Raw genomic sequence first — 24327 nt, 5'->3', positions numbered from 1 at the left:
TTTTAATAGAATTGGTTTCTGTGCTATGACCTTGCATGAATTATTTAGTCCTGAAGTAAAATTCAGTTGAATGAGTTACCAGTATTGAAAAGCAGGTTCCCAAATAGATCTGTTGGCAGATCTTTAAATGTAACCATATGGATTGTATCTCTTCATGTTTGGTTTTAGTTTCTGGACTTCAAAGCTGTGTTTCTTAGAGCAATTCTTGTCTGCTTTCAGATAATTCCTCCCAATTCTATACAGACATTTCTTATTGTTAGAGACCAAAATCTCCTATCCTAACTCTTCTAGACAGTTCTGAATGCTAGTTCTATTAAGGTCACAGAGATTTTTTTCAGGAGCACCTGGTCTTTACAGAGACAGGCCACAACATTTTGGTAATCTCTAGATTGGAGTTCTGCCCTCAGCCAGTCTGGTGTTCTGCTGCAATTCAGGAAAATCTGATTCTGAGAGATGGTCGAGTACCTGCAGCTCTGACTGGTGAAACCAATCCCAAATATTCACTTACAGGAGCAGCTATTTTGGGCATGCACAGTTATAGGTAAATAGTTATGGGATTCTTGTATAGCAACACTTGATTGAAAACTTCCTACCACATATAGGAAAGGATGAAAGAGAAGCCACAGGGATCTTTAACATGCTCTTAGTGAAAATACAACCCAGGAGGCCTCGATTCCTAACTTGTAACTCATTGTGCAGGGTCAACATCACGTTGTGTCCTTCAGTTTACCCATCAGAAAAGGTTTATTGCTTATGGCTTGTGATCCTGTGAGGAGAAAGAGATGGAATTAGGAATTCTTGTCCTGGTGCGTCCTCCTTGCATCCCTGTGCCCAGGGTGATGCCTGAACCTTTTCAGAGGAGTTACTCTGTATTTACACCAACACAAATGGTGTCTAAGGTTGGGGCAGAATTGCTGCTGTCTCTCTGCACTTCACTTTAATGGGCAGAGTGAGATATCAACCCAGCCAGGTCTGGAAGTTGTTGGTTTTACTCCCAGCTGAAGCTGTAAAACACAGCCAGCCATTCATCCAGTTTACAGAAGGGTTTGCATTTAGTGACAGACACCTCTTTTGCAACAGTATTTTCAACTGCAGCAATCTATATCATGATTTTATTATTTGCTCACCAGGAAAATAAATGGAAATGTTTTCTGTGTGTGGGTTGTTTGTTTTGGTTTGTTTCTTTCTCCTGGGGGCTGGGTAATGGCTGCAGAATGAAATTTAATCAAGAGCAATATGAGACCAGGGAAGAATTTCTGGAAATACAGAGATTCATGTATGTGTTACAAGCACTCAGATTAATGTTATTTATAAGAAAAGAGCACTCAATGGCCAAGATGTTTTCCCTTGAACTGGCCAGAGCTCCAGGGACATGATTGCAGTGTAGGAAGCCCCTTCAACTCTCACTGGAATTTCACACCAATTTTAATTGTTGGGTGGTTTCAGCTGGGAGTTTCTTTTCATGGGAGATATTACAAAGGTTATTAAACTAAATGTATACTTAGATTTTTTGAAATAACAGAGTTTATGCTGAATTTATTGCCACCATCTGTGGGACATTTGAAAAGAAAAACATCCCTTTATTTTATTTCTAAGCATACCTCTGTATAACCACATTCACACATAAATATCTCCATGTATTTCCGTGGATGGTGGGATCTGCCTGCACAGGTCAGCTTGCTAAATCAGGATTTTAAGAAGAAACATTCTCATTAGGTGCTTTTCTCGTCAGATGATGGAAAAACAAGATCATTAATCAGTGGCTATGCCTGTCAAATGAAAGCAAAATTTAAACCAAATCTATAAAAGTACAGAAAGTAGATGAGATGTTACTCAGAATGTGTCTATACGGTGATTGCAAGCCTAAACCTTGCAGAGAGCAGAGTTTGTGGCTGTCTGTACCAGCAGAGACTTTTACTGGATGGCTCCTGTGTGCACCTGCCTTGTCTAAACTTTCCCTACTTGTAAGTAAAACTAAAAAATAAATATAAATAAATCCTTCACAAGCAGTAATTAATTTGATCAAGTGAAGCTTAGTTCATACTCTCAAGAGCCTGTGCTTGAATTCACACAGTGCAAAACACTCAGGGCATCTTTTGACTAATCTCTACTTTAATTCACTTTCTGCTGTCCTGTGAAGTTTGCTCTGTGACATTGGCCTTTGCTCTTCACTGCACCTTTCCTGCAGCACCTCCCTGTGCTCCTGCCACAGCCTGGCTATATCAGAGCAGGTGTTAAAGCTCAGCTAAAGCTGTCAGAGCCCGTGCTGTGGTGGGGATTTGCCCTTGCAGTGGCTCTGAGAAAGCTGCCCGGGTGCTTAGGCCAGAATTGCTCCCCAGTCCTGCTGGCCGTTCAGGAGGGCAGGTGAGGAGCACACATTTCACCTGAACCATGGAGCAGGTCCCCCCAGTGTGTGACAGAAGGCTGCCCTGCTCTGAGCTCCCATTCCCCTGGCTCTGTTCACACCCCTCTAGTGAGCAGGATTTCCCAGGCTGCCTGTTGGAACCCTGACCCCTTGGCAGCTTTGTCAGCTCCTGCCTGCCCCACTGGCTTGAGAGATGGGCAGCTCCTCCTGCACAGAGCTCTCCCCCAGTTTACAGTGAACAGCCTTCCCCAGAGCTTCCCCTTCCCCAGCCCCTGCAGGCAGCGAGAACAGCTCCCCTCTGGTGTCTTTTCATGTTTGAAGATCTATCAGCCCTGTTTGATTTCCTTTTCTCTAGATCAAAGGTTCACATTTCCTTTGGCCTTTGCTTGTAGATCATGTTTTCCAGCTTTACCCTTCGTGTGCTCCTCTGTGTGTGCCCCTGTAGCACAGGTGTGGTTTGAAGAGCAGTGCTGCAGCAGAGCCCTCTCCAATCCTCAGTCAGAGCAACAGCATCACCCAGATCGTGGTGCCATGCCCTTAGTTTTAAACCAGCATGAAACCATTCTTGCCAAATGGATTTGTCATCTACTAAAGGTTTAGGGCGTGGAGATCCTTTCCAATAGATCTGCTGTTTGATCAGTGCTCCCTGGTATTGGCATGGCTCATCACAGCCTGCCTTAAATTGGAGCACTTTCCATCACAAATTACATGTGTACTTCTAGGCATTTGCTATGCACAATTCTCTAAAAAGAATTTAATTTTTTTTTGGCTTTCTTAAACTGCTTATTGAAAATGAGGGAAATATGCAATTTGTGTCTGTAGGAGAAAATGTCACGTTTAACTTACATGATCTATACCTAATGTCTAAATTACCTGTGCATGCAAATCTACACCACAGTGTACATAATCCATCCTGGCGAAACATCTAAAATTAAATCTGTCAACATACATGCATGAGAGTTCTCCAGGAGTGGCAGTTACAGATTTAATGTTCATGCATGTAGAATTGATAGAAAAAGTTAGAGAAGAGTTTGAAGCTGTTGTTAAAAAATAATCCCTAACAGTCATCCAACCCTCCACAAAACAGGAATCTGATTCTGCAGGTACTTCTAACAGAAAATATTGCTGGAGCTTCCTGATTAATGCCCGTGGCAGTAAATGGTTTGTGCTTGCTACCAAGTTTGCATTCCTTGACTGTTTAAGTGGAACTCCCACAATTTTAATATAGTGCTTCAGATTTTATGTCTAGTCTCTGATACGAGTAGAAGTTTCAGAAAATAACTGAATCAAATCTCCATCAATTTTTCCCCCCAAATTCACACTTAGTTGTGTTCACTGCCAATGGCTTGGCTTTTCTCCTTGCTTTAGAGGGGTCAACTGCCTGATTATACAGCTGCTTTCGTTTTCTCATTCAACTTTGAGCATCTTTCTGTCTCATCCCTCCTCTGTGTGTGTGGTGCTTGCAAACATCATCTCTTCATTTCCAAACCCTCTCAAAGTGACAAGAGCAACTCCATCCGTGGACTCCTGCTTTCTTCTCGCCACATTTCCCTCACCCTTGAATGCAAACCAGCATTAAGATCATTTTATTCACATCCTGGCATCCCGTGTCCATTGTCTCAGACTCTTCTTCCCAATATCTGCCTGGTCCTTTATTTCCTCCCCTTTCCAGCTGCATTCTGCATGAGTGGGGAAGTGTCTGCTCCGTGCGGGGTGTCAGCTGTGCTGGGACACGCTGGCCACAGCCAGCCCGTGACTGACACTGCTGCTCCCAGAGCAGCTTTGCTGGGGTGTTGCAGTGGCTCTGTGCAGGGCACTGGGGACAGTGGGAGCTGTGTCACCAGCATGGCTTGTCAGTGATTCACAGAGATCTCTTGGAACCCCCTATTTTTGGGAACGGCATTTCTAGATAAATGCTTTTCCGATTCCAAAAGGCGTTTTTGACGTGCTGGGGAATAAACCTCTACCTAGCTGTGGGTTTTAAGTCACATCCCTAACATTCTGGAAAGTGCTAGTCATTTGATTTTATAATCTTTTCTATGAATTATAATGATGGTAAGGACCAAATAGGCTTAGTCCTGTGCTGCCACTCTCTCCAGACACGGAACGGCAGCAGAAAAGGCACGTTTAGAAACCAAGAGCCCCTTGATGTGTCTGGCAAGCTTAGCTCTGAAATCCTCAAAAGAGATCTGTCTTCCTTTTCCCTCTAAATTTAGATGAAGAATTTTTACATTCTTGGAACAGAGAGGGAGAAAGGTGGAAACTGATAAGACACTGTTGAATAAAATTGTAGCGTTTTCAGATGCAGACCCGGGTTGTGTGTGCGAGGTAGATTGAGAACTTTAAACTCATGTCACCTTTTCTTTTTAGGCATTCAAGCCAATGTTTTAGGGGCCTCTCTGTCTTCTACAGGACCAGGTAGAACTCCTTTGCATAGGGCTTTTGTAAGCAGGCCTTTGGGGACTAAGGGGCTTGGGTTTGGGGTTATTTTTTTCCTGCCTAGGATATGCAGAAATGTCGGTGCTCATTCACACAAAGACAAAACAAGTTTGCCAATTCCAGCTCTTTGTAGCCTGTTGGCATTTCTGAAAAGATACCAGACAATGGGGACGTTGAGATAATTATTTCCACAAATAATCTGACTTTTCATTGAATGAGGAAGTCGCCCCTTTTGACTCACCATTTTCAACCCTCAGGAGTGGTCGTCTGTAGGGGCTCACCCCAGCAGTCCAGAGTGCTTGTTATTAAGGACTTCTGCATTTTGGATTAGTGTTTCCCACTGAGTGCTTTTAATTCCTGTTGCCAAAGAATTCACACAGGCATGTATGATTAGCAAACCATCAGGATTAAAAGAACCACAGGGCAGGGTTAACACACTTCAAGACTATTGTAGTTACCTCAGGTACCACAGCACAGAAAAATAGGGGCTCCCATGTGTGCAGCTCACAGCTCCTAAATCTTGGCTGTGCCAACGCTGCTGAACACTGGAAGCAAAGCTTTTAACATCATTAAACACCAGCTTTTTGCTTCATCACTTAAGGACTGCTCCCCTCTTTGCATCTTCATCTGCACAAGTGGATACACCATGGGAGTTTTGGGAGATCTGAGTAAGCCCTCTGGGATGTTGGACCCAATTTTAACAGCTCTGGGCTTGGATTGGAACCACTAATTGAAAATGGCTGAACCCCAACTGGCTGAGCAGATGAGACAGATGTGTTTGTTCAAAAGTTTGCAGCAAACATCTGAGTTTTCTCCATAAATCTGTGCTCTCCTGATCTGGATTATCTTTCTTTAAAACAGGCTTTTCCTACAGACATAGGCAAAGGATTTAGCTCTCTTTGACCCTTCTTTGCAAACAAGTAGAAGTGGCCAAGCTGCCCATCTCCTGAAGGCTGGGGCTCAGCTGTGTGCTTGAACTTGCCTGTAAATGCCACTCTGACATGTTCTGTGCATAAATAGAGCCTGTTAGATTATGTTGGAAGGAGTACCAGGTTTGGTTTTTTTTGGAATCTAATTAAGTTTAAAAGATGGGTAGTACTTACCATAAGCGTGTTGTTTTAGAGAAGAAAAACCTCTTTGCAAAATGATTCAGTTGTTAGGATTTTTTCTCTTCTTTGAGTTGGAGAAAAGAAAGAAAATGAAAGCTCCTTCTTACAGTAATCTGTTTTTCTCCCTTTTATTTTGTTTTATTTTCTTATCTCGGGAAGTCATGTAAGCAAAGTTCTTCGCTGGTGCTAGGGATTTGTGTGATATTTTTTCGAGGTGTGGATTGTAGAATGTCACACATTCATTTTTAAAGGGTTTTGCTCTCTGATACAAATGAAGCACAGGGCAGTCAAATGTCAGTGGAAGCTTAGCAGCTCACTTTTCCTGCTTCTCCCCATTTTATTATTCTCTGTGTTTGCAAAAGAGGAGCCTCTTATGTTCTCAGCTGTGTTAGTGTTTTCAGAGCAGGCAGCCTTGCTGCTTTTGACAAAGTTTTTGCTGTCTCCTCAAAACAAGAAAAGACCCTTTTTCCCAGAACAGGGTCATATTTGGATATTGCTAAAACAACTTCAACCTTCAAGGTGCCCCAGCCTTCCCTGGCTGGGGATCCCAGAGCACTTTGGGCGTGTATCAGCATTCAGGAGGCTGCTGCCCTCACTGCTCTGCTTGGGACAGGACAGAGCTCTGCTCCAGCTCTCAGGTGGCACAGAGCCAGGTCTCACTCTCCCTCAGAGAGCATCCCATGGGATGGATGCAGATGTCCTGGTCCACTGGAGTGAGCCGTGCTCCCATCCCGAGCCCTCTGCTCCTCCTGGAGCGCTCTGGGGCTGTGCCTGTTGCACCCTCTCCAAGGCACCAGCTCCAGGGGCTGTGCCTGTTGCACCTTCTCCAAGGCTGAGGTAGCACTCCCACTGCTGGGGTGATGCAGGTTTGTGCCAGATGAGTGACTGGGAGGGAGAGCTCCAGGCTGGTATCACGATATTTATCACGCTCCACGAGTTACGTTAAAAATCTGTGGGGTTTCCTGGCGTGCAGTTTTGTCACATTCCTTGCATGTCTGACCAAGTGGGGTAATTTTATCAACATATTTTGCCATTGCTTTGCTTTTAACGAGGGCAAACTGACCTTGCTTTCTCCCCTCTCCAAACCACCCCAAAGGAAGCTAGCCAAGAAGCAGAAGGAGACTCAGACCAGCACGCAGAGGGAGATGGGTCCTGTGGCTACTTCTGACAAGACCTCCACCAAACTCAGTGCTGTTCACAATGAAGAAGCTTTTTCTTCCAGCTGCCAAGATGTTAATGGATTCAGTAAGTTTAACTTGCTTGCAATGGATATGACCCCCTTGGAGAGCTCTAGGTTCTTAAAAGGACCTATTCCTTTGGGCACAGTGCTGAGGAGTTAGGAATGGCAGTGGTAGAGATCATTGCAAAAGCTCCATAGAAATCTGGAATGTCCCTGATACTGCCCCTGGTTTAACTGTCAGATGGGGAGAGAATTCCTTTGGGTCCAAATCTACTGAGAAGAATTTATAAAGTATGTTCTAATAACTGCATCAGAGTAAGAGGCACTGGTTTATTTGTTGTTTAGAAATACCTTTCCTTTGTGAGTAGAAGAGTCAAATCACTCAAAGCTGACTTGTAGGATGAAATAACATTTTCTGTATGAAATTGTTATGAAAGAAGGCCTGGTCTCCTGGCTAGAGAACTGGAATGGAAAGACAGCATTTCTTCCTTTGTCTGTGTCCTTGGTTTATTCTTCACACGGGTTCAGTAAAACTGATCTTAGTTAACATTTGTAAACCACTCAGACCTCTGTAGCTAAAAGAATTTTGTGGGTAAAGCAGCACCACGTCCTACTTTAGCCTCACTAGATCCAGGTTGAGTGCATGGTGGATTGCATGGTGGATTTGTAAACTTTTTTTGTATTAAATAAATTTAAACTTAGACACTATGGGCATGTCACTCCTTCTTTTGACACTCAGCCTGTTAGTTTGGACAAGGCACAGCTCTGAAACTCAAGTGTGTACTAAAACTCTTGTCTTTATTAAGCATCTTTAGTGAAGGGTTTTTTCCCCTGATCACTAAAATGGAAGTGCTCATGATACAAAATGTGGTTTATCATTGAAACCTCCCCTTGTAATCTGAAATTGAGTGGGACAGGTTGAGTGAATTCTTCCTTTCCCTCTCTCTGCAGGTCATGTCAAATTCCATCTGCATGTGCTGCTACTGCCACTTTGTGTAGCACACCTGTGAGATGGATAAATAGGTGTTTGGGACAGCCAAGGCTGGCAGGGAACGGTTTTCTCTGATATTAAATTGACTTCAGTCAAGATCTAATTTTCTCAGGTGCTGAGTAGCTCTTTCCTAAGGTGGCAGCAAGAGTTCTGTGGGGTTCATCTCTTTGAAAGCCAGGAGAGCAGCAGGCAGTGTTGTATCAGCCATCCCCAAAACAGCAAAGGCAGCTTGGCTGGAGTATGTGGGGGAAATCGAGTGTTTAACACTTCCCTCAGAATCTGGGTTTCTGAAAGTTTGGGGATTCTTTTTCCAACCAGAAAATTAGAAAAGAGACAAGCTTGAAATGTGACCTCATATCCCCCCCTCCTTGTTATTTTGACAGTCTAATTAAAACAGTTGAGTCATTTGCTTGAAATGGCAAATATAGAGAATATGATGCATCAAATTTTGTAAAGAAACATCACTCCAGGTTTTCAATTTTTTAAGTCAGTTAGACCTGTATTTGTCTGACATCTCTTCAGATTTTATATCACTGCCTTCCCCCTAACCCTGAGTCGGTCATGGGCAGATTCTTCTCTTTTTTCTCTCTTTATATCTATGAGAAAGAATTACCAATAAACCTTCATGATTTCTCCAAATTTTTTACTGCCAAGTCCAGGATGCTGAGGTGTTGGAGGTAAGTTTTGTGCAGTAGTGTGCACATGCTGATACAGGAATTTTATGGGTAAATAATTCCTTGAAAAGAAAAATAAAATAAATTGCCTTAATAGTTTAATACTTGAGGGTTCTATACAGGCCTACTTTGGAATAACATAATAGGATTATTTCTTAACCTTCCTGCTAACTAATAGAATTTTACAGGGTTTATCCACCAGAGCTGTTGAAATCAAATGTCTTAAACAACAGACAAGATTCCTTCTTAAATTGTTTTTTTTTGTCTGCCAACAGTAAATAGCATTTACAGCATCTCATGGCAGTCACCCTCTCCATCCTGCCCTCAGCTGTGGCAGCCTGAGCTGGCTGTATCAGGGATGTGGAAAAATGCCCCTCTCCTTTTGGGAGAAGAGCCCACCAAGGGAAGCAAAGTGTTTTCAGTGGCAGCATCACCTTGCCAGCTCACAAAAGCAATCCAGCAGAACCAGACAATTTGCTTTGTAGGATCCCTCAGTTATTGAATGACTTGCAGGCAACTTTACCTGCAGAATACAATGTCCTTGCAGGGCTTGTGTCCTTGCCTCCAGTTTTTGCTTTCTGTCACAATAATTTTGATAACTTTTCAGACAGAACAAATTCAGTGAGTGCCTACAGAAGCTTTTCTTTCCCATGCTCTCTCCAGTTGGCACCTAGTCTGCTCCTGGATGAGTCCTGTCTTCCTGCCCTGTCACCACACAGGACTATCTTTTTAAAATCAGTTAGATTTAAAAATCCCACTTTCAAGGGTGCTGCCTGATGCTCTGCACTGTGAGGGAGATAAAAAATGAACAGCTGCCCTCCTTCTTACCAGCCCCTTGTCTTCTCTTGAGGCATCGAGACCTCAGGTCTTGCTGAAAAGAGGAAGAGAATTGGGCATTTGTGTTTCCTAGCCCAAAGCAAAGCCCCTCATCCCTCTTTCCATTCTGCAGTGTTAGTTGTTATCTTGGCAGGATTCTCACTGATACATACAGGTGTTGAAATTAAAGAGATTTTTTTGGACTCTGACACTCCACAGAATCAGAGAAGGTGTTTGCTGAAACACAGATCGGTCTGTGGCTGTTCCAGCTTGTCTGCTTTTACTTGGGGATTATGAACAATCACAGTTGTTCATTTTCTCTGATATCTTGGGTATTTTTATGATAACAATGTATTCTAGCTCCATTAAAGGCAGATGATGGCCCTGGTAGTGGATGAGCAGTTCCCTGGAGTGCAGGAATGTTGGGAAGAAGCAGCACAGTCACATGTGGACATTGGCTCAGGGCAGGGTTGTTATGAAAGAAGATGGGAAATGGGAAACAAAGTGGACCTAAATTTCCCCCCCAGTGTCTGCACTGACCAGAAAGGTGTGCAGGGGGTTGTCACCAGGAGTCCTGGGCAGTTTGGCAGTGATGGGACTCACCAGGGATGCACTGATGATGTGCTCTGCACAAAGGAACTGCTCTTGTGGCTTTGCAGGGCTCAGGTGCCATGGACCAGCCTTGTCCAGGAGAACTCCCTGTCCTCAGCAGAGCCATCCTGACATCCTTGAAGGGGTTCTGGCAGGAGCTGTTTGATTCTGAGGATTGATCCCATTAAAATGCAGCCTTTTATACTGGAGACTGGTTGATTAAGGTGTGCTTTACCTGTGTGACATCTCAATTTGGGGGGAGCCAGCTCTCCAGACACCCTTCAGGGTGGACACTAACACAGATCAAGGAGTGGCTTTAATGCTTCAGGCAGAACATTTTGGAAGTGGGGGAATGAGTTTTGCAGTAGGAACCACTACCATAAATGTTACCACGTCTGTGATTTCACTTACAAGAACAAGAAGCTGAGAGGGAGGTGTAGGCAAGTGGCACTCAGGGTTTAAAGGATCCATTTGTACCAAGAAACATCAAAAGTCACACCTTTCCACAATCCTCCAGGATTTTGTGATCAGTGAGATGCAAAGGTCTTCACAAAAGACAAGCACAGCAAGATGTAGTTCTTACTCCTGCCCCATGGATGGTTTTCACTTTTAATTAGGTGACCTTCTAAATGCAGTCTAAGGACCTGTAGGGTCATGGACATGAGGTGTTTCCTTAAGTAAAAAAATTCTTAAAATAATTTAAAAATATAAGACAAAATCAGATTTTATCAAAGGCCTAAAAGGAAAATAAACTCAATTCCCTTTTACTGGGTACCGTGGGATTTTTGTGGGGCTTGCTAGTTTAGGAAATATTTAAAAATTGAAGAATAATTTTCAGAATAGGAAGGAGCCTTCACCACTCTGCATGACTGAAGGGATCTGTGTGGCCTCACGTGCCACTCCAGGGAGCACAAAGAGAATTTTTAATGAAGTCTTAATCTCTACCCTGATGTGAAATCCTCTCTGGACGTGTTTCCTTTGATTACAGACCCAAGTGTCTGTAAGAAATGCTAGTTAGAAAGCAGCTCTGTGTATACATCTCATTATACAACCTGACTGATTTTGGGAATAAGTTATCCAAAGTTTTAAGAAACTTCTCTTTTGTGTTTGTGGGGTTTGGGGGATTTTTGTTTTGGTTTAGTTTTTTGGTTTGGTTTTTCATTTGTTTTGGTTTTGGGTTGGGTTTTTTCTCAGTTTTGGTTGTGTTTGTTTGGGTTTGTTTGGGTTTTTTCCATCCTTTTTAATCTGAATCTGGAAGTCACATCCCTGTGTCACAAACACAGTTCATGTCCTAAACCTTAGTTGGTAACATCATTAATCAAACTCACTGCCATGAAGTGTTTATCTGGTAATTCATCCTCAGCAGCTCTGGAAAGGCAGCGTGGACCTATGACTTCTTTTATACTCCCTAATTCCAGAAAAACTTCAGTCCTGAGTGTCCCTAAGCCCTGAGAGTCGCCTTGCCCTGTGACACGGGGCAAACCAATTGCTGTGTTTAGATTTTATTTAATGTTACCTGGATCATGGCCACGTGCTAAGTGTGGTGGGAGAAGGGTCTGGTTGAGGCTGACAAAGAGCAGAGAAATGTCAGAGGCCCCAGAGCAGAGGAGCTCCATGGCTTGGGGCAGCTGGGGCAGAGCTCCAGCACACCAAACCATGAGGAATTTGATTCCATTTGATTCAATGTGTTTCCAAGGTCTGAAAATACAGTGTGAGAGTGCAGACTGAGAGCAAGTTGAACTAGATGATTATAAACTGCTCAGGAGATAATTCTGACTTTATGGAACTCCCTAGACCAGTGACTTCTTTGGGTTTCCCCACAGAATAACTTGAAATTTTTAAGCAGTGTTTGCTCCATAGATACAAAAAATTGCTTCTGAAATTACTTTGATGTACACTGAGTTTTATCTACTTCTGTTGGGCTATGGAATAGTTTTTCCTGTGTTATCTGTTGTCATCTTTCTGATGTACTGAGATTTGTATTAGCTTGTTTCCCCAACATTCTGAGGAGGAGATAAATAAATGCCTGTAACTCTGAGAGTGAATGCAGAGTGATAACAAAAGAATATGCCTTCAAAAATGATGGATTACCATAAGAATGTGCATGTTTGCTGTTGTAGGTATACACCAGCCTCATAAATTTACTATCAAGACAAGAATCTACCACGAAGATGTTGAGCCCTTCCTCCTTTCAAAAAAAAAATTTTTGATTAATATGGAAATATTTGATTTGATTAAAATGGAAATTTGTGGATTCTTGTCCAGAGAAAGCTAATGCTGTAATGGGAGAAGGGAAGGATGAAAGATTCTTGTCTTGCTGAAAGAACTCAGCTCACAGGGGAAGAGATTATAGGATTTCCTATGAACAGTCCTGGGTTGATGAACAATTCCCTTGTAATCTTGTAATGTTTTAACCAAAAAATTGCTACCCCACCTGTGTATTTTTGTGGTACATTGTGTTTGAGTAGGTTTATTTTACTGTCAATACTGATTCTCTGTAGTTTCTATTTTGAGGGTAATTTTTGAGGAATTTCCTCTTAGAGACAAAACCTTAAGTTTGCTCCTTTGGTTAAAAAAAAAAAGAACATTTAGAACATAAACCTATGAATGTATCTCTGTGTGTATCCTGTTTAGGAACACATTGATTTACAGTAACTATAATCCTATATTTGGGGTCTGGAGTGCTTATATTAAAGAAAATCCATCATGATGACAATGTAATAAATGTAATATGCATGTTGAAATGAAAAATATAATTCATTTTGATAAGCCTTATATATCCCATATTACTGTGTTCTTTGAGGAACATTCTCCCTGTTCTCTTTCTCTCTCTTAATATATGTCTAAAGTCTTTTCCTTATGTCTTTCCTACCTAGCATCACCCTCTCCTTGTTCATTTTCTGTCCAAAGCAAAACCCTTCAGAGCAAATCTATGTTGAATTCCTACTACTCAGGTACTAGTGCCAGACTTTTCTTTCATTCCTAAATTTTCTTTGCTTTTGTACGTTACCCAATATAACCTATAATAGACCGAGGCTTCTGAGTGTGAGACACAGCTAACCTTGTTTTCATTTTCTGTAACTTTTCTTTTCCTGTTGATCCTCTGTTGATTTCCATTCGTGTGGGTGAACGGAATTCCATCTCAAAGTTTCATCAGACACCGTCCCATCGACCACGCTGTTAGGTAAGAGGACAGGTATGGTGTGCTGGAGAGCAAACACACTCTGTGTCATAAAAATAATCACTGGCAAGTGTTTTGCCTTCCAAAATCAGAATTAATCCTGTGGTTGTGTGTTAGTAGAAAACTTTTGTTGCATTCGTGTTTTGTTATTGCTCTTAATTGCTTTCAAAGGAAAGAAAAATTCAGAAATTAAGGTTTAGTGATTTTTTTCAAGTATATGTTGTTTCTTTTCATCAATGAGATTGGGGGTACATTGGCCCACTAAGGCTGCCTTGCCTTAGGCTTAGTTCTGACTGCTGCAGGTGGTTCTGTGCAGCTGACACAGAACAGTTTGGGTTGGAAGGGGTCTCTAAAGGCTCTCTAGCCAATCCCCTGCCATGGGCAGGAACACTTTCCTATGGACCAGATTGCTCAGAGCCTCTCCAACCTCACCTGGAACATTTCCAGGCACGGGGCATCTTCCACCCCTCTGGACAACCTGTGCCAGTGCCTCACCACCCTTTTTATATAAAGTTTCTTCTTTGTATCTAGGCTGAATTATCCTGTTTCCATTTAAAACCAACCCCCTGTGCTGTGTGTGAGGCTCAGCTGTACCTGCCTCAAGGGTTGCAAATTTAAGTGAGGATTTGCATGTCTGCAGCAGGTGGGAGCTTGCAGTTTGGGGTAAAGGTGCATCTATAAAGGTTGTTTGGAGAAATTCTTGGCTGGGTTTTGGGAAGTGGCTCCACCTGATTCTGTGTATGCTGAGAGTTAAATGCTAAATCTTTCAGGCAGTCAGGTATGGATTTGAGAGGATAACAAACAGGCAGGTCCTGAGAGGCAGAGGCTGTTCTGTGGCTGTAAAAGATATCAGAAAGAAATTCTTCCCTGTGAGGGTGGGCAGGCCCTGGCACAGGGTGCCCAGAGCAGCTGTGGCTGCCCCTGGATCCCTGGCAGTGTCCAAGGCCAGGTTGGACATTGGGGCTTGGAGCAGCCTGGGACAGTGGAAGGTGTCCCTGCCATGGCAGGGGTGGCACTGGGTGGGCTTTGAGTTCCCTTCTCACCCAAACTTCTCTGATTTATGAATTCCTCTGCTATGGAGCAGAAAGGTGATCTGTGGCTGATCAGAATCTAGCCAGGATTTATCATTTTGGATTATCTACAATGAATGTTCCTTCCAGACACAGTAATGTACCGTGACTGCTTCAAACATCACTCAGAACATGTGGAAGGGCCACTGTTAGACCAGGTAGAAATGACAAGCAGTGGCTGTTCCTTGGTTGACAGCCTGGCACAGAGGCTTGGAGGGGCTGCCACAACACACACATCAATCCTGCTGCCTGCCAAAATGCTGATGGAAAGGAATGAGGCCTCTGAATGGGGTGGGGAAGGAAAGGAATCCATTTCCCAGAAGGTTTGTTTCATTTCCCAGAGACACAGTGTCATCAACAGAAAAGCCTAAAGGCAGGTTTCTCTTTTGGCTGTGCTTTAGAAAAAAGGCCCTGACCTGCAGTTTGATGGAAGATATCAAACTCTCAGACTGGTGTTTGGCATCTGGGAAAACCTGGCCATTCTTTGGGGGAGCTGTTTTCCCCCCTCTGCCCTGATGGAATTAAGGTGTGAACTGCACTCGTGGTACTCTGAAGCTCAAGGAGCAATGATCAGGTTCCCTCTGTGCTTCTCCTGGCAAGGCAAAAGCCCCCAAAACTTTTAAAACCCCAAATTTTACAGATGAAAAAGAGGAAATAGGAATCTAACCAGCCTTGTGATTACATATTCAAAACTATTTCAAATTTCTACTAAGCACTATATCTGAGTAAGGATTGATATCCCTGTTTTACACATGGGAAGTTAAGTATAGAGCACTTTTAAGAGATGAATAACACAGACTGGTCACTGTCCCAGTTCCACCTGAATTTAACAGACTGTGAAACAGCCCCTGACATTGGAAAATTTTTTATCTTGTGACTTGCAGACAAATGAAAGCTTTGGTGTTCTGGTTTCTCAGACAAATCCATCAGATGTTGGATATTGCTGTATGAGCAAAATAAGTTTAATTTTTGATGCTTATTAATATTAATTCCCAGGGAAGAAAAACATATCTTGGAAAGGGATCAGTCATCCTACTACCAATATCTATGCCTGCAGTTCAGTACTGTTTGTGCCCATCTATAATGCTTTCTGCTAATAAATGTTCTGTATTTGCAGTATTGCATGGCTCACTAGGCTTGGCTGTGACATATAAAATACAGGAGATTTGGGATTTGCCTCTATCCCAATTCCTGATTAATAATTTTTTATTAATGCATATTTTTAGTGAAGTCATCTTGTGGACAACTCTGGATTTTAAATGTTTTGCTCAAAAATCTTCACTAGAGAAGGGAATATCTAACACTAAAAAATAAATGAGGTAGATTTCCACTTGAAGATGAGGTAGCACAACTTTAGGGATTACTTTTGGGGAAAAGATTCATGTCCAGTTGCTCTTGAAGATGTTCAGCAGATCTCATCAGGGCATCTCTTCAGGGGAACCAGCATGTCCTTCCCTTGCCTCAGTTGGCATCTCCTGGCAGCAGGAAAGAACTTTTAGCCTTGTTCTTGTTCCAGCTGCTCATGAGAATGTTCACAAGGGTCACTGCCCTCCGGAGAGGACAGGGATTTTAGTGCCTTGCAGATGGGCAGAACAAGCAGAGAGAGCTCTCTGACACAAAGTCTCAAACAAAAAACTGGCTGTGCTTAAAAAGACATCGAAATTTTCCATGGATTTTTAGACTTCTGCAGCTTTTTTGCCCACCCCTTAATGAGTCTGCTGTGTGTACATCTCCAACTTAGTCTGAATAACTCAAAGACGTTAAGAAACCAGTATTGCTGCTTTAGCAGGTGCCTCCATCACTTTTTAAATTGTGGGATGAGTTATTTCTATGCAAGGGATGCTCAAAAATTCAATGGCTTGAGCTGCTCAGTTGCATCAGAAGCCTCCCAGGCCAAGTCAGCCTCTAATAAGGAGCTGTGGGAGAGGTTTTCCCAGCACTTGCTGTGCTGAGGCTGCCCAGGAGCAGAGTGAGCACCAAAGGTTCAGACCTCTGTAGGCTGGGCCTTGAGCTGAATTTCTCTTGCATTTCTTCCTGCCTGCAGAGGTGGAAAACCCTCTCTTCCAGTCTTTAGTGGCTTGTAGTTTCATGTGCTGTTCTGAAGTTTGCAGCTGTTTTCCAGATGTGACTGAATTTCTCTGGAAGGGGGGTTGGTCTGGCAGCCTCCTCTCACTGAGAAGGCAAAGACAGATTTCATTTGGTGAGGTCCACACATCCAGAGAGCTTCACAGTTACATTTGTACCAAATAATCCCAAATCATTGCCCACCTCACCAAAGCATCTTCTTTGCATCTTTAACAGGATTTTCCGCTTTGCTATCTGATGAAGAAAATGTAATAGTTTTTATAAGATCAGAATAGTCTTATATAAGAATACTCTTATAATATTAGAATACTCTAATATTCTTAGTAGAATACTCTTATAGGATTAGAATACTCTTATGTTTGGTGCTAACCAAGCAGTTCTTACAAAGTTCTGGAATCTAGAGAAATATTACTTACTTTTAAAAATCATTTTGAACGTGTGGTTTCTTCATGCCATTGAAATGAAAGGTGCACCCTCTGTGCTCTGTCAAGCCTGCTGTCAGAAGGCTTTGTAAAGGAATGTGCCCTTTCAGAGCTCAGTTGATATCATTAGATAAATGATGTTTTGCCTTTGGTTTGCCATACCACTGTTGGTATTGTAGATAAAATATTAGTGCTGGGTATTTATCATGTAATAAAGCCTTGACACACACACAAAAAAAGCAAATTATTTTTCATCTTGCACCATATCCCTGGTGTGAGGGGAAGAGGTATTAGCCATGCTCTAGTCACCCCTGGAAGATGTCAAAGAATTGACAGCCTTTGCTCTAGTGTGGAGAGACTGGCTCTGTGTGTAATTAAATCTACCACAAACACCACTCAAAACATAATTTATTTTGTGCAAAGGGTGTCGCATCGCATCTTATCACTTGCCAAGGCTAAGAGAATAAAAAATATAAGCAGATATGATAGCCCTGTCATTTCAGCCACAGGAGGAATTTGTGGACATTAAAGCAAAAGTTTTGAGAGAAGCTTCTCCACATGTAGAAGATGCCACATCAGTGCAGCTTCGTTTTCAGTTGTAAGAGGCACGGGTGAGTTTTCTGGCCAGGAGACAACACCATACTCTGTGCCCAGATGTCCATTTCTCAGTCTAACTGTGTTTACAAACCAAATGATCTCTATAAAAGCATCTAAAGCTTCAATCCCTAAAGGTGCTCTGGATGAGCAGGACCCTTCCCAGCAGCCTTACTGGGATGTTACACAGGGCTCTGATCATACAGAGCCACTTCCAGACTGGCAATCTAATTTCTCAGCTGCTCTTGTCTTGTCTGTGACATTCATGGAGAAGTTCATCAGTTTTTCTGTGGAGGCAAACATAGTTATTTTACTTGTCTGAGTAGCACAAAAATACAGAACACGAGGTGATGTAGCAGCAGGCAAGCAATAATAACTCACTGTCAGGGCTGCTCATCAAGCAGGGCAGGATTCCACTGAAGTGACCTCTGTCCCTCTCTGCATGCTGGACTCTGTTACTTCTTGGCACAATAAGACCTCAGAGTTGATTTCAGCAAGTTCATGATTATTTCCCCAGCAAAGACACTCACAAAAAGCAACATTTCATCAGCAGGGAGAATTTGCAATATGTGAATTGCATTGTTGCATTTGCTTATCTGCAGTTATTCTCTAAACATATGAACTGAGATACCTGAAGAGTTTCCCAATCAGCCAAGTTATGTAAGAGACAGGGAATCATTAATTTGTTGTCTTCTACAAAATTTCAGGGTGTTGGGTGAACTCTCAAGCTGATCACAGAATGGTTTGTGTTGGAAGGAATTTTAAAGCTCCTCTCCTTCCACCCCCTGCCATGGGCAGGGACACTTCCCACTAGACCAGGCTGCTCCAAGCTCCATGCAGCCTGGCCTTGGACACTGCCAGGGATGGGGGAACATGAAAATCCAGAATCAGAACATCTGAGTTGGCAAATATGGGGAGTAAGAGTGGCACTGAGAAGGGTTAACAAACAAGCTGGCAACACACTTTGCTGTCACAAGCTGCTGATATTGGAAACAATCCTATCATAAACAGCATGTTCCCAGCCACATGCAGAATACCTGCCTCATTTACAGCTGCACAAATAGAACTGTGGAAAATTGGAAGTTGTTCTAGGAAGGAACGGGAGCCCTGAGCAGCCTGCCCTAATAAGGCTTCAGAAGCTCTCAATTGATTTACTTTATCAAAGAGAAACTGAAGAAGTGATTTGATCAGCGTCTGCATGGGTCAGGATTTCAAATGCTCAGAGGGCTCTTTAATCTAACAGAAGGTATAATAAGATTCAGTGCCTGCAATCGAAGCTAAGCAAAATCAAATTGCAATTAAGAAATGTTTAGACAGCAAGGGTAATTAACCATTGCCACAATTTTGGGGGTCAGAATGGAATTACCAGCTCTTGAAATGTTTTAATTTGAATTATTTCTTGGAACAGTATTCCATCTTTGGAATGCAGTGAAATATGGGGGTGTGGGTTCCTATCAAAAGCACAAGTACATATGACTAGGATAAATGTGCATATGAAATATAGTTTTAAAAAAACAAACCCTGATGCACGATCCTGTACATTTAGTAGTTTCTGAGTATTAGAGTGAATTATTTCTTGCAACTTTTCCATTTAAAAAACTGTTTTGCTTTTCTCACTGGAAACTCACCAAAGGCACACATGGTTTATTGGCACTGCCAAAAATTTAGTGAAAAGTCTTGGCCAATTTGTCCTGCAAAGTCATCCTCATTTGCAGGAGACTGGGGACATGTTTGTGAGAAGCAGACAGAGAAAAGGAACTGTGAAAAATTACTTTAACTTGCCTTTAGTGCAGCAATTAAAGCAGCAGCCTGACTTTGCTGGAATCTTTGTTGTCTTTCCCAGTAATAATGGTGCCAGAAGGAGGGAGATGTGCATTAGAGCTGCAAACAGAAGGAAAAGCAAAGCCTGTTTGCCAGCCCTCCAAAGGCCCTTTTGGTTGACTGTTCTAGTGAGAGATCAGCTCGCTGCCACCTCCCCTCCCACGTGCATTTTGAATTGCTCACTAAATTGCTGCAAACACATGGTGAGAGGTGCCTGGCCCTGCCGAGCTCCTCATTACCCGTGCTTAGCTCCACTCGTGGGGTGATTACATGGAGAGGGAACAGTGTGTTACTTGCATCGGGCTTTATTAGCAGAACATGGAAGTGTTAAGCTCAGCTCACACACAGCAATTTGTGCCCAGAAAAAGCCCCTCTGCATTCTCCTTGGCCCAGATAAAATGCTGGTGGGAGTAACTGAGAGTCCAGAGGTGCTGCTGCTGTTGGGGTTGGGATTTTTTGCAGGTAGCACAGGTGCCATGCATGGTGTGTTTGTCACAGAGGACTGCAGGAGGTGATGGCCCAGTTCCAGCTGTGTGTCCCAGGCTGGAGAGGAGGGTGACCCACATTGTGTGATGCTTTTCTTTAAGCAGAAACAGCTGACTGGGTGAGGCACACAAATGGTGCTGCCACAGATCACACTGAATTCTCCCCTGGGAGGGTGGGCAGGCCCTGGCACAGGGTGCCCAGAGCAGCTCTGGCTGCCCCTGGATCCCTGGCAGTGCCCAAGGCCAGGCTGGACAAGGCTTGGAGCATCCTGGAATACTGAAAAGAGATGGACCCTTCCAAGCCCAAACCCTTCTGTGCTTCTGTGCCACAAGAGCTGTTCCTGCAGTCAGTGGGATTTGCACCAATTTTTATCCCATTGACCAAAGAGTCACTATGTGACCAGTTGTCTGTATGGACTCAAAGGCCAGACACAGACCCCTCTTTGCTGCTGAACACCTTTTTCTAGTCCCAGCTCTGTACCATGAGTGCCTACCTTAAGGGAAGTTACTCTGGAAAGAAGGGGTCATCACTTTCCTGGCTCTCACCTCTCCCTGTGACACATCTCTCTGAGAACAGAGCCAAGTACACCAGAATTAAAGGAACTGATGAAGAGAGAAATTAGCAATTGCCTGCAAAGGAGCTGTCTGATCTGAGCTCCATTTTACAAGTCGCCTGTGCTCTGCATGTGCCCTGCCTGAATTAGCACCAGAACCACACATTAGTTTTAAGACTCCCTCTGCAATTGGGATCTCGTAATGTTTTTTAATTGGGGCTGATAAAAATGTGGCATTACTTGCAGGTTCTTCAGAGAAGCCAATTGTGAAATTGGGTTTGTATTAAACCTAATGATGGAAAATTAAGCATAGTACGTCTGTCGGAAATGGCCTGCGATAAAAATCTTCTCCTTTTCATTACAGGAGGTTAATAGGGAATAGGGGAGCAAAGATGCACTGGGAAAGCGAATCCAACTAGGGGAATTAATAAGCCTTGAAATTCCCTCTGTTCAGAGTTCTCTCACTGTCATTAGTCAGAGCATTAGGGATGATTATACAAATGCTTTGGATGTTACTCTTCCTTAAATCCCAAATTTATTCACATTTTGTGTGTGAGGGTTGCTTTGCTTGAGCCATAGTTCTGTAAATCTCTGAGTGTCCTGGGAATGTGACTGTGTTTATGAGAACTAGGGACTCAGAAATCCTGAAATTCAGGAGTGTAATCTTCAAAGCAGATGATCACTGTGCTAATTTATTTCAGAGCAGCAGGCTGTGTTCAGCATCTCTGATAATTCACCCCCCAGCCGTGTTAATGTCCCACTGGTGATGAGCTTGCCCTGCGGCAGTGTCCACTGCTGGCATTCCTGTCTCCTCACAGTCCTGCAGCTACCAAACAGAGCATATCCCTGCTTTCACATCTTCCCCATAGCCAGTAATAAACCAGCTGAAGGGCTGTTTGTCATATCTGTGCTTTGCCAGCTGCTGAGGATGCAGTGGGATGTGCTCAGCTCTCTGCTCCTGCCCACCTTTGCAGCCCCTGCCCAGACACCACCGTGCTTCCTCTGTTTACAAGAGCATTCCAAGACTATTTCTGCCTCACAGTAATCACCCTGAAATTGCAATTGGATTTATTTATTCTTTATCCCTTTACAAACGTGGCTGTAGTGTTGCTCTCAAGGGGTGATGTTTCAGCTCTTTGTCAGTGAACTTTGTAAGAAAAACAAATGCCGTGTGTGGAAGCTCAGGGGGGTTTTGTGAACAATCTGTTTTGTGAATAATCATTTTCTGTTTGCTAGCACCTTGGTTTGGGTAAGGCCAGAAAGAATTGGTGAAGGCTGTATGTGTGAAAGGAGCTGAGCATCTCAGATCACTGCACTCATAGGAAAAAAAGCAGTGCTGTATTTGGCCAACTACTTAAATTTGGACAGCTCTGCTAGATAAGTCATTGAATTTTTCATTTAGTCTGAATTCCTGTTGTTAAAGATTGTTACAGTCAGTTGTTTGGTTATTGAAGTTATTATTTAAGTTCTTTTCTGTTAGTTCACTGGTAATATTTTGTTGTGCATACAGTTTTGCTGGGGATATGAGGTTGCAATTCCATCTGCATAGTGATAGATTTCTTTAAATTCACTTCTTACAAGAAAAAACCCTTTTCTATTAAGTTTACATATCTGAAATTTAAATTTCTGCACACAAGATAACTATATTTTTGCGCTGGTTTTTTTTTTTCCTGATGATATTACATCTTTGTCATTGACATACAAAGTTTTAGGCCTGAACTAGCAGAGCAGTTGATTTTGCCTCAGCATCCTGACTTCCTTGAAATGCTGATCCCTTGCTTGCTGTTCACTCGGGTCCCTCTCAGCTATCTCATGCTGTACACCCCAAATCCTGCCTGAATCTCTTGCTCATCTCTGTATCTCTGAGCTGTGCTCTTTGCAGGCTGGGGAAGGTTTGGAGCTGCTCTGGGGAGCTCACCCTTGATGTGCCATATCCTTGTTAGCCTGGCTGGCTGTTCACTCTCTTCCTGTCTTTTTGGGTTTGTCTGCTTGACACGAAAATTATTCAGGCGTGATTGAGTCTTTCTAGGCATTTTTTTTTAATGTGTGTTTTTTATTCATTTCTTTACTTCCTTTTGCCTGCACCCACCTGCGGGGTGGTGTTAAATGAACAGAGAGAGGGTGAAACTGGGAATACCAGGTATCTGAAAGCTGCTTTTGCCTCCTGTGTCTCCAACAGACAGCAGCCACGGGGAGCTGGCCCAGCCCACGCTGACCATCCAGACCCACCCGTACCGCAGCTGCGAGCCCGTGGAGATGTCCTACCCCCGGGGACAGTTCCAGCCTGCCATCCGAGTGGCAGACCTGCTGCAGCACATCACCCAGATGAAGAGGGGACAGGGCTACGGCTTCAAGGAGGAGTATGAGGTGAGAGGAAGCTTTCCTCACGTGCCTGAATAGGGAAGTTGCACTCACGAGGGGTAGAAGCTTAGGAGAGCTTCTTTTCCTTTTTCACCCTCTTAATCCTTTCCTTTCTGATTTTGGTTCTGAGGGCAGGATTTTGCAGTGCTCTCAGCCTTTGGAGGTCCTCTATTCCAAAGAGAAGGTGTTTCCTGCAGCAGTAAGTGGGTGGCACTGTGCTCATCCCTCTGTCCCATAAAGAGCAGACAGTAAATATTCAGCAGGTGCTGAACCCAACACAGGACACGCAGTCCCACAGTCCCTTCCTTGTCTGTGCTTTCCTTGAGTAGTGTGAGCCAGGCTGTGAGAAGAGGAAGGGGTTTTGCCTGAGCTTTTTGGGAGCTCCAAATCCGCTCTCATAATTGATCCCATTAAATCACAGTGCAATGACCTGAATGCACAATTGTCAAGTCAAGGGCAGGTATTTGTGTAGCTAAAATGAAGGTGAAATTTTCCAATATGATCAAACCTGCGGCTCAGAACAGGCTTGACTGATTTCCTCTACCAAATCCATGTGAGGAGAGAAGTAAAGGGTGAGCTGGAAAAATGAAAGCTGCCCTCTTTCCCCTCACCTCTTCCCCCTGCAAGCAGGAATGACCAGGAATATAATCCACATGACCAGAAGACATGATGTTGGGGATGATTTGGAAGAGGAAAACACATTTAGAGCAGAGCAAACAGAAGAGGGAAATAGCATCAAACATATGTGAGACCCAGCCCTAGCAAGAGATAATTATAATGAATGCAATAAGCTCATGGGAAGGCAATAAGAAATTAATATGCATAGTGGCATTAAAGCTATTTAAAAATAATGTAACAGCTGTGAAAATAAGTTACTTAATGAAAACAGCTCACTTTTCCACCCTGCAAGCAAGAGTCCATGGGGTTTGTCTCCTCAGTGCTGAGGTTTGCTGTAATTGAGAGCCTGTCGTTTCCTGGTCCTCACCAGGGAGCATTTTTTAGATCAGATGGCATCAAAAACTGTCATAGCAAGTGTTTCTGAAAGTGTCTGCTAACCAGGTCTAGGCACTCTTGCCCCAAAATCAAGCATGCTAATTAAACTATCAATATAAAGAGTTTTGTTTAATATTGGAAAAGGGTAATAATTCTCTGAGGAGATTTACTTAGCCCCCTTGGCCTCCATTTCCATGAGGAGTACCCAAAACTGCATTGAGCACAATTACAGAAGCCCTGGGACCCTGTTCTTGATGTTGAAGAAGAAAACAGGTGCTGGCATAGATGTAATTTTCTGGGGCTGGCATCGGTAATTATCAAAATAGCACATTAGCATGAAAAATGTCAATGCAACTTTCAGCTCCACGAGCTCTGCCTTCCCCACAAAGTGCTGTCTGCAGACGGTGATGACATTCCATCGATTTGCATAATTCCTTTCTCTGCAAGGAGTGGCCTGGAGAATGCCACAGGCTCACGAATCCCCTGGGCCATTCCAGGGATCCATCAGCCCTAATTGCAGGCGTTCCCCATGGTGGGATGTGGGGCTTGGGGCATGGGATGGAGGCAGCACTTCAGCTCCAAATAGCAGTGGGGAG

At 43.3% G+C, this 24327-nt stretch overlaps 1 protein-coding gene across 13 annotated transcripts in view; it reads left to right on the top strand.

Annotated features, from left to right (window-relative positions):
* The window catches only part of PTPRT (protein tyrosine phosphatase receptor type T), a 432144-nt gene that overhangs the window by 370787 nt on the left and 37030 nt on the right, over positions 1 to 24327 (top strand). For 5 of the 13 annotated variants that reach the window (XM_088175097.1, XM_088175094.1, XM_088175091.1 and 2 more), the window contains 5 exons: positions 4736 to 4783; positions 7010 to 7158; positions 13042 to 13119; positions 13314 to 13349; positions 22557 to 22744. In XM_088175097.1, coding sequence (XP_088031223.1) covers positions 4736 to 4783; positions 7010 to 7158; positions 13042 to 13119; positions 13314 to 13349; positions 22557 to 22744 — 499 coding nt within the window. The remainder of the gene's footprint in view (positions 1 to 4735; positions 4784 to 7009; positions 7159 to 13041; positions 13120 to 13313; positions 13350 to 22556; positions 22745 to 24327) is intronic. The other 8 variants (XM_088175100.1, XM_088175096.1, XM_088175093.1 and 5 more) reach the window with 5 other exon arrangements.

The sequence above is a fragment of the Sturnus vulgaris genome, chromosome 17 (assembly GCF_052056855.1).
Source record: "Sturnus vulgaris isolate bStuVul1 chromosome 17, bStuVul1.hap1, whole genome shotgun sequence".
Taxonomy (NCBI): Eukaryota; Metazoa; Chordata; class Aves; order Passeriformes; family Sturnidae; genus Sturnus; species Sturnus vulgaris.
The sequence above is the reverse complement of the archived record's forward strand: the minus strand, read 5'-3'. Positions and strand labels throughout refer to the sequence as shown.